Source organism: Lampetra fluviatilis, chromosome 36, assembly GCF_964198595.1.
Source record: "Lampetra fluviatilis chromosome 36, kcLamFluv1.1, whole genome shotgun sequence".
Lineage (NCBI taxonomy): Eukaryota > Metazoa > Chordata > Hyperoartia > Petromyzontiformes > Petromyzontidae > Lampetra > Lampetra fluviatilis.
The window spans coordinates 10,361,966-10,371,494 of NC_136310.1; the positions used below are offsets into that span (position 1 = coordinate 10,361,966).

Here is a 9,529-nt window from a genome sequence, read left to right on the forward strand (position 1 = left end):
CAATCAGGAAACCGCAGCCTCACGGAGGAGGAAGGAAACCGGACGGGCGGTGGCAGCGGTGGTGGCATCGGTGGCGGCAGTGGTGGTGGCGGCGGCGGTGGTGGCGGTAGTGGTGGCGGTGGTGGTGGTGGTGGCGGCGGTGGTGGTGTCGGTGGTGGTGGCGGCGGTGGTGGTGGAGGTGGTGGCAGTGGTGGCAGTGGTGGTGGCGGCGGTGGTGGTGACGGGGGTGGTGGCGGCGGGGGTGGTGTCGGTGGTGGTGGCGGCGATGGTGGTGGAGGTGGTGGCGGTGGTGGCAGTGGTGGTGGCGGCGGTGGTGGTGACGGTGGTGGTGGCGGCGGGGGCGGTGGTGGTGGTGGTGGCGGCGGTGGTGGTGTCGGTGGTGGTGGCGGCGGTGGAGGTGGTGGCGGTGGTGGCAGTGGTGGTGGCGGCGGTGGTGGTGGCGGCGGTGGTGGTGTCGGTGGTGGTGGCGGCGGTGGTGGTGGAGGTGGTGGCGGTGGTGGCAGTGGTGGTGGCGGCGGCGGTGGTGGTGGTGGCGGTGGTGGTGGTGGGGGTGGTTGCGGCGGCGGTGGTGGTGGCGGTGGCGGTGGTGGCGGTGGTGGCGGTGGTGGCGGTGGCGGTGGTGGCGACGGTGGTGGCGGTGGTTGCGGCGGCGGTGGCCACGCCGCACGTGGCTGCATGTAACCGAGTACTGTGAGGGTTGGTGGATCGCCGCACGAATGCTCGCCGCAAGAAGGCGGTCAGGCAACGCGCGGACTCACCTACAGCCGCTCCGTCTGTACGGGATGGGTTTTCTCCGGGCACTCCGGTTTCCTCCCACGCGTGTAAACGGTCATGAATACGGCTGAAAAACATCCGAGTGCTGTGTGGGCCCCTCCGTGTGTTTGTGGACCAGCGTAGCGCCCGGTGCGAGTCACGGTGCGAGTCACGGTTCGAGTCGCGGTGTGCACGACTGACGCTGCTCTGTACCAAACAGCGACGGTCGCAACCACCGTGATCGTTATTCAACAAACGGCGACGTCGAGCGGCGACATCAACAGCATTGGCCGTAAACGACCTCTTGACCTTCACTGTTTGGGGAATGGCGGCGCCAATGCTCCGCATCTGCTGCTAAGCTCCGAGCCAATACCCCAGGAATGGAATTGGGCCGGAGGAACCAACCCCAGGTTGGAGAGAAACATCTGAACCGGAGTCTGCGTGTATCGTTGTTGAACACTCATCTTTTCAGGGGGTAGGGGGGGGGGCACGTACGGCGATGAGACATCATCGGTGCGAGGGCCGCCACACCGCTTGCGATGGGGGGCTGTTTTCTCTCGTTGTGGGGGGGCCGCACGTCAGCGGCCGGCACTAAAGGCCACCGGGGGCCACCTTTAACACAGTCTGCTTTGAGCAGCTTTCCCCCTCCTGATGACGATCGCTTGTGTTGTGATCGAAACGTCGTCGTTTTTGGTTGCTTTTATTTTTTTATTAATGTGAACCTATCTACGTGACTTTACCGAAAGACCCAATGGGCAAAGCAAAGCTCATTTACGAGTCGATGCTCGCGATCGCCCACCCCCCACTTTGCACTCAGGTGTGGTTGGTATGGTCCGGATCTAGCAGAGAGGTGAGATGTTGGGGGGGGGGGGGATTTGAATTAATGAGTTCCTCCAGTCAATGTATTCCCACTTCCAGGCCGTACCCACAAATGCGCGCGCGCGCCCTGCCCCTTTGCGGGGCGCGTATCCCGAGTGAGGCTGTGCCCGGTTTTGTGGGCACGCAGTATCAATACTTCCTGTGCACCGCGTAGAATGCGGGACGTCTCGTGTTCGCCGGGATCGAATGCCGCTGCCGCCCCTCCTGCTCCTCCCGAGCCCTGGCTGCGCACGAGCAGCAAACCGTGCTCAGGGTGTTTTTGGAATTGCGTTTTGCGCGCCGTGCCCCTTGCACGTTCACAACGTTGGTAACGGCGTTGTTGTTTGCTGCCCGCTTGACGTTTTGGGCCATGGCTCAGCGACTGCGTCTTTGTTGTTGTTGTTGTTGTCTTTGTTGTTGTTTAAACTGCAGCCTGCCACTGCCCAGTGCCAGGCCCTGCTGCCCGCTGTCCAAGTTACCCGGCTTACCAGAGTTGGTCGGCTCAAGCGAGCCTGACTGCCGATGAGACACTGACAGTAGAAACCAGTCCAGAGTTTTGCTTGCATTGTAACCGAATGCATCTTGATGATAATAATACTAATAACATGCACTCCCAGCGTCGCCGTGCGGCTGATGTCATGTGCGAATTAAAATAGCAAGAAAAATAAGCACGTGGAGAGACAAGACATGGGAAGGAGGCGTGATTCATTCTGCTTTTCCCACCATCGCCCTCTGAGGAGGAGGAGGCAGCTGGTGCCTTGTGAAGTCTGCAAGTCTTCCCGGAACACTGAAGGCCCTGGTTTTTGTCATAGGCGCAATCATAATAATTCACCACCCACTCGAGACATCACAGTGCCGCGTAGTACTCCCCTCCCCCGGAATCGTTGCGATATCCTCCTTCCCACGATGTGTCCTGGCTTTGTTGTAGCTCGGAGACTTAGGTACCGCTGTGCACATTACTCAGCACCGCCCCAGCGCAGTTGCACCGTCTGCACACTTTGATAGCAAATCACTCTCAAGGAGGGCTTCACTCAATATTATCCGGGTCGCTGGTAGACTGGAGCAGAAACTTCTCAACTGAACATTTTTTTTATTTTACCAGGTAAGGCCCACTGAGCTGCATGGCTCTTTTTCAGAAGCGACCTGGACACAAATTATAGCTGAACAAAGTGGCTTATCACGTGGAAATGTATGGCAGGCAAATACTCTCAATGCACGTTGATTCTAAATGTGGAGGGGAAAACCGGAGGACCCGGAAAAAGATCCATACGACCACGGGGAGAGAGACACGCAAACTCCTAATACACAGCAGCAGGCGTCAGGGTCGGGATCGAACCCACGACCTCCTGCGTACCAGGCGAGGTAGTTAACATCTCATAGTCACAGGCAGAGCGAGAGGCCAACAGGACGTCGTGTGCCCAGTTAAAATGAAGGTCTGCCCTTCTAGGCCTCCTGAGTTCTGAGGGACTCAAAAAATTGTCAAGTAATACATATAAATAATAGTGTGTCCATAATCCACCCACCAGTGGAGTGGGGTGGTCGGCATCGGCCTTGGTGCGGGGAATGAACCAGTGCCCCCCTGTCCAATTCCAGCGCCTTGGCCCCTTCCCAAGTGCAGTTGCACTGCCTGCACACTCGGTGAGGTATGCCGCTTATGCGACCACGGGGGCGAGCGGTCGTGAAAGGTGCAGAGAATTCTGTGACTCGGGAACGTCTCCAGGAACCGGGACGGCCCATGCCTGAGCTGGCAGCCCCTGCCTCCTGCTGCCCCGCCTACTTCTGCATACCCCCGCCCACTGCTCAGGTAGCCCCGCCCACTGCTTGAGTAGCCCCGCCCACTGCTCATGTATCCCCGCCTACTGCTCAGGTAGCCCCGCCCACTGCTCAGGTAGCCCCGCCCACTGCTCAAGTTACCCCGCCCACTGCTCAAGTTACCCCGCCCACTGCTCAAGTTCCCCCGCCCACTACTCAGGTAGCCCCGCCCACTGCTCAAGTAGCCCCGTCACTTTGCCTACAGCATGAGTTGAACGTGGAAGTCAAAAACGATTTGAACCCACGACAATTCCCAGATGTTCTCACGAGCTTTGCAGGGGAGCCACAGCGCTGGGCCTGTCCAGGACGTTTCATCGGTTTAGGCTGAGGAGGAGCAGCCGTCAGCCGACACTCCGCGTTAAAGGGGGACGAGGGTGGATTGGGCCCCTTGTCTTTGCCGGGTGATTCACGGCGAGCTCGGCACAAGTCCGAGCACGGTCTGGGATTCACGGTAAACCGTGGCAAGTCGCCCGGCAAGGCACCTTGGTCTTTACGGACCTCAGAAGCTAAGCGGGGTTGAGCCTGGTTGGAACGGTGATGCAAGGCTCCACAGCGTGACTGATGGACACTTTTGGAACCTCATTTGCCAGTAAAAAATATGATAATTGTTTTTTTACCCTTTTATCTGGCAACAAACCTGACACCATTTTTTTTTACAAGGAGTCATGTTTGCATAGACCACAATACCTGCAGTCATAATGTCCTTGAAGTTGATTGGTCCACACAAAAGGCGCCTTTTGGCGTCATCTGGTCCAACACCATGTGAGACTAGGCTCTAAGGAAAGCTGTCTCGGGTATCGACCAATCAACTTCAAGGACAGTACATACATTATCAGAGTTATGTTTTTTGTTTGCATTATGACTGCAGGTATTGTGGTCTATGCAAACATGACTCCTTGTAAAAAAAAAAGGTGTCAGTTTTGTTGCCAGAGAGAAGGGTAAAAAAACAATTATCATGATGGACACTTGCGAATTATTCAGGTGTGGTAGGCCTGAGCTGAGATGTCGCCACAAAGATAGATTATTGAAAGTGTCTGCGTGGAGCTGCCGTGCATTGGGCCCTCCTACATACGTGGCGGTGGCTCTTCTCCGGGTCTCCAGCGAGTGGACGCGGCTGTCGAGTGTGAAGGCCGCGCGACTGCACCGGGGACCCCCACGACTCAGAGGGGGGCAGGAGCCGCCGCGCCACGACGAGGGCGAGTAATTGGGCACCGCGTTGAATTCTCTGACCGGGCTGCGCATGCCAACCACGCCACGCTGCACCACCACCACCAACCTCGATCCCGTGGCTGTATTTTTTTTTTATTACCCAAGTTCTATTTGCTTCTTCGCTGTAATATATTCGCTTTGCTTTTGCCATTTTTGGTGACCTTCCCTCCCTGCCCCCGTGCCGGTTGACTCCTATCCCGGGGGTCAAACAAAATCGAAAGCAATGCCCCAAAAACGACTCTTGCGGACGGAAAGTGGAGCGCGGGGCCCGGCCCCTTCGCGACAGATTCGAGCCTCGTCGAGACTCGGCGAGGCCTCGAGACTCGGCGAGGTCGTCCCCCCGGGTGAGACGACGCCACGCCGCCCGATGGCCGCCCTCCACCGGGCGTCTCGGCGCAGGCCGCGTGGCCTTCTGGCACCGGTGGCCCCCACCGGTGGCCCTCACCGGTGGCCCCCACCGGTGGCCCCCAACGGTGGCCCCCACCGGTGGCCCTCACCGGTGGCCCCCACCGGTGGCCCCCACCGGTGGCCCCCACCGGTGGCCCCCACCGGTGGCCCCCACCGGTGGCCCCCACCGGTGGCCCCAACCGGTGACCCCCACCGGTGGCCCCCACCAGTGGCCCTCACCGGTGGCCCCCACCGGTGACCCCCACCGGTGGCCCCCACCGGTGGCCCCCACCGGTGGCCCCCACCAGTGGCCCCCACCGGTGAGGGCCACCGGTGACCCCCACCGATGACCCCCACCAGTGGCCCCCACCGGTGGCCCCCACCGGTGGCCCCCACCGGTGAGGGCCACCGGTGGCCCCCACCGGTGACCCCCACCGGTGGCCCTCACCGGTGGCCCCCACCGGTGGCCCCCACCGGTGGCCCTCGCCGGTGGCCCCCACCGGTGGCCCCCACCGGTGGCCCCCGCCGCGCGCGCCGTCGGTCCGTGCCAATCGTGCCGGGAGAGCGACCGCCGTCACGGGCGAGGCCGCAGAGCCACGCCGTGGCAGGGCGGCCCTGTCCCTCCACGAACATGGACTCGGACAAAGCGTCTTGGACACGCCGTGCCGTTATTATATAAGAGAGGGGTGTGATATAATATAATACATCCCGTCTTATAATATAATATAAGACGAGGTGTCGTGCCGTCTTGGACAGGTTCGTGCCGTTATCGTCGGCGAGCTGGAGCTGGGCAGGTCTGAATCGTCTCGATCGGAAACGAATTTCTTGAGAACTGCTCCTTGTGCTCGGCTTGTTGTCCTTTCCCCAGCACCCTCGGATTCGCACGGTCGGCTACGTACGGTGCGAAATAAGTTCGACATACGTACATACACCGGGGCTTACACGACGACCATCGTCATCGTCACCATGATCCCCGTCGTGCCGGAAGATGCTCGTAGCTAATGCACAAGTGGAGAATCAGAGACTATGCACTCTCTCCCCCTCTCTCTTTGCTGTGAGCAACTGAGACCACGAACAACTCCAAACCGTGGAGCGAGTAACTCTGCACTGCTCCAAATATACACGTGTGGGTGGGTGGGTGTGAGGGTGAGTGGGCGGGTGGGTGAGTGGGCGGGTGGGTGAGTGAGTGGGTGGGTGAGTGGGTGGGTGTGACTCTATCTACGATTCACCAACCCTCAGCAACTGTATGGCTCTATCACTTCGAGCTGAATTGGCAGTAGTTGCTCTTCTTTGGTCAAAATAAAATCATGATCACTCGGAGGGAGGGTGAGAGGGAGGGAGTCTCAGTGCAGCGCGGAGAGAGACGGGGAACAGGAGACACGGAGACAGACACAGAGACTCGGGACAAGTGAGAGAGAGACAGGAGGAGGGGCAGCTTTGTCTATCTGCCGTGCCGACTGCTGCTGCTTGCGAGCCACTGCGTTCCGGCCTCCGTGTGCGCGCACGCGGGTATGTGTGTGTAGCTGTGTGTGTGTGTAGCTGTGTGTGTGTGTAGCTGTGTGTGTGTGCGTGCGTGCGCGTGTGTGTGTGCGTGTGTGTGTGTGCGTGTGTGCGCGTGTGTGCGCGTGCGTGCGCGTGTGTGCGTGTGTGTAGCTGTGTGCGTGTGCGTGCGTGCGCGTGTGTGTGTGTGCGTGTGTGTGCGTGCGCGTGTGTGTGTGTGTGCGTGCGTGCGCGTGTGCGTGTGTGTGTGTGTGCGTGTGTGTGCGTGCGCGTGCGTGTGTGTGCGTGCGCGTGTGTGTGTGTGCGTGTGTGTGCGTGCGCGTGTGTGTGTGCGTGCGTGCGCGTGTGTGTGCGTGTGTGCAAAGTGAGATAATTCTGCAGGATAACCTCCCTCCCTCCTCGACTCCCCAGGGCGTGTGTTCACACAACTTAAAAACATATTTTGTATGGCCCTGGCACATCCTGGCCCAAGGTGCTCGCTACAGCACTTCCCTCCCCACCCCAATATTCTGTTAAAGCCTATAGGGCTATACGGAGCGAGGGGGGGTCTTTGTGCACGCGAGCACAGAGGCGCCACACGCTGCTCTCTTTAAAAATGGGGCGAGTGAAGTTGGCCCCAGCTGAGGAGCAGACTCCGAGCATCCGCTGGCAACAGCGCTCGGTGGCATCTGGCGAGCGCTCACCACCCTCACCACGCTCACCACCCTCACCACCCTCACCACGCTCACCACCCTCACCACCCTTACCAACCTCACCACGCTCACCACCCTCACCACCCTCACCACGCTCACCACCCTCACCACGCTCACCACCCTCACCACACTCACCACGCTCACCACCCTCACCACGCTCACCATCCACGGCTTCCCGATTGTTTCGAGAGCGTGACCTCAAATCGCGACACACAGAGGCACGCACACACAGACAACAAATATCCCCCGTATAGCCTTCATATACGTTTTGGGGCAAGTGCTGTTTCGCGAGCACCAATGAAGGCCGGCACTGTGGCACACGAGGGGGGCGGTGGGTGGCCAGCACCACGCCCGGCCGCCTTTGTCTCCCCAGTGGCGATGTTTGCACACACACAGCACGGGTTCAGATACAGTAATCGTCAACCGGTATTGATGGCCGTGAGCGGGAATCGCCTCGAGTCGCCGGGTTCGTAGCGCAGCGCGCTAACCACTGCACCACCACTCCCCCCCTCCCACACACACACACGCAGAAACACACGTGCACGCACGAAGACAAAAAAAGACAAAGATGCTCCGTATAGTCTACAGAGACTTTTGGTGCAAGTGCTGCTGTTAGCGAGCAGCTATGAAGACTGGCACGGCACACGAGGGGGTTGGGGTGGCCAGTACCACGCCCGGCCGCCTTTGTCTCCATAGTGGCGATGCTTTTCACATCGCACCAGGTACTCAGTTTGAGGCTGAGTCGACCTAGGGGAGGACCAGTTCAGATAATCGTCCCTGGTGTTGGCCTTGAGCTGGAATCGAAACCCGGGTCGCATGATTCGTAGTGCAGCGCGCAAACCGCTACACGACCTCATATCGACACACGGATACACACGTGCCCCCACAGCCCCCCGTGACCACACCTCCGTGTAGACAGACCCCCCCCCCCCCGTGACCACACACGCGTGATGCACCCCCTCTCGTGACTGCACGACCCCACAAACATCCATCCGTGACTGCACAACCACCAGAGACGATCCCGTGACTGCACGCCGACCCCCCCCCCCCAACAAACATCCCCCGGGAGCACGCCACGACTACTCCACCCGCTGACTCAGACATCACTCAGACAACCCCGTGACCTCCCCCGTCACAGCGATTGCGCAACGTCCAGACGACCCCGTGACTGCCCAGACGCCCCCGGGACTGCCCAGACGACCCCGTACTCACGGCGGTGGCGGCGAGGAGTCCGACGGCCAGGCCGAGGAGCAGAGACCCGCGCCGCATCCCGGCTTGTAGCAGGTGAGCCGCACAGGTGAGTGCGAGGGGTGAGGAGGTGAGGGCGGTGGATGGCGGAGGGACGTTGCAGCCTCTGCCGACGGGATGCGCTCAGAGTTGACAAGTCCAACGTGCTGCTCCACGATCCTTGACGTTTCTGCTGCGTCTCAGAACCGCCCCTCCTCCTCCTGCTGTCTCTCCCCCTCCTCCTCCTCCTGTCTCTCCCCCTCCTCCTCCTGTGTGTCTCTCTCTCACTCTGCTGGAGTCTCTCTCTCTGTCTGTCTCCGCCGTCTCTCTCCGCGCTGCACTGAGACTCTCTTCCCTACCTCCCTCCACCAGCTCGCTCGCTCTCGCGGGGGCGGGGAGACGGAGATGAGAGGGAGGGGAGAAGGAGGAGAGAGGGAGGAGAGAGGGAGATGGGAGGGAGGGGAGAGGGAGGAGAGAGGGAGGGGAGAGGGAGGGGAGATGAGAGGGAGATGAGAGGGGGGAGAGGGAGGGGAGAGGGAGGGGGAGGGGAGATGAGAGGGAGGGGGAGAGGGAGGGGGAAGGGAGGGGGAGAGGAAGGGGGAGGGGAGAGGGAGCGGGAGAGGGAAATGAGAGGGAGATGAGAGGGAGGGGAGATGAGAGGGAGGGGAGATGAGAGGTAGATGAGAGGGGGGGGGGAGATGAGAGGGAGGGGGAGAGGGAGAGGGAGGGGGAGGGGAGATGAGAGGGAGATGAGAGGGAGGGGAGATGAGAGGGAGGGGAGATGGAGGAGAGAGGGAGGAGGAAGGGAGATGGGAGGGAGGAGAGAGAGAGGGGAGAGGGAGGAGAGAGAGAGGGAGGGGAGAGGGAGGGGAGATGAGAGGGAGATGATAGGGGGAGAGGGAGGGGAGATGAGAGGGAGGGGGAGAGGGAGGGGGAGGGGAGATGAGAGGGAGGGGAGATGAGAGGGAGATGAGAGGGAGTGGAGGGGAGATGAGAGGGAGGGGAGATGAGAGGGAGATGAGAGGGAGGGGGAGGGGAGAGGGAGGGGGAGGGGTGATGAGAGGGAGGGGAGAGTTCGGGGAGAGTGAACA

The 9,529-nt window shown here is 60.5% G+C and overlaps 1 protein-coding gene across 6 annotated transcripts in view; it reads right to left on the bottom strand.

Moving 5' to 3' along the window:
* Positions 1-8,904, bottom strand: part of HSPG2 (heparan sulfate proteoglycan 2) — a 196,729-nt gene extending 187,825 nt beyond the window's left edge. For 3 of the 6 annotated variants that reach the window (XM_078873345.1, XM_078873343.1, XM_078873342.1), the window contains exon 1: positions 8,424-8,904. In XM_078873345.1, the coding sequence (XP_078729471.1) occupies positions 8,424-8,480 (57 nt within the window). In that variant the 5' untranslated portion in view covers positions 8,481-8,904. The remainder of the gene's footprint in view (positions 1-8,423) is intronic. The other 3 variants (XM_078873347.1, XM_078873346.1, XM_078873344.1) reach the window with 1 other exon arrangement.
* Positions 8,905-9,529: the final 625 nt, after the last annotated feature.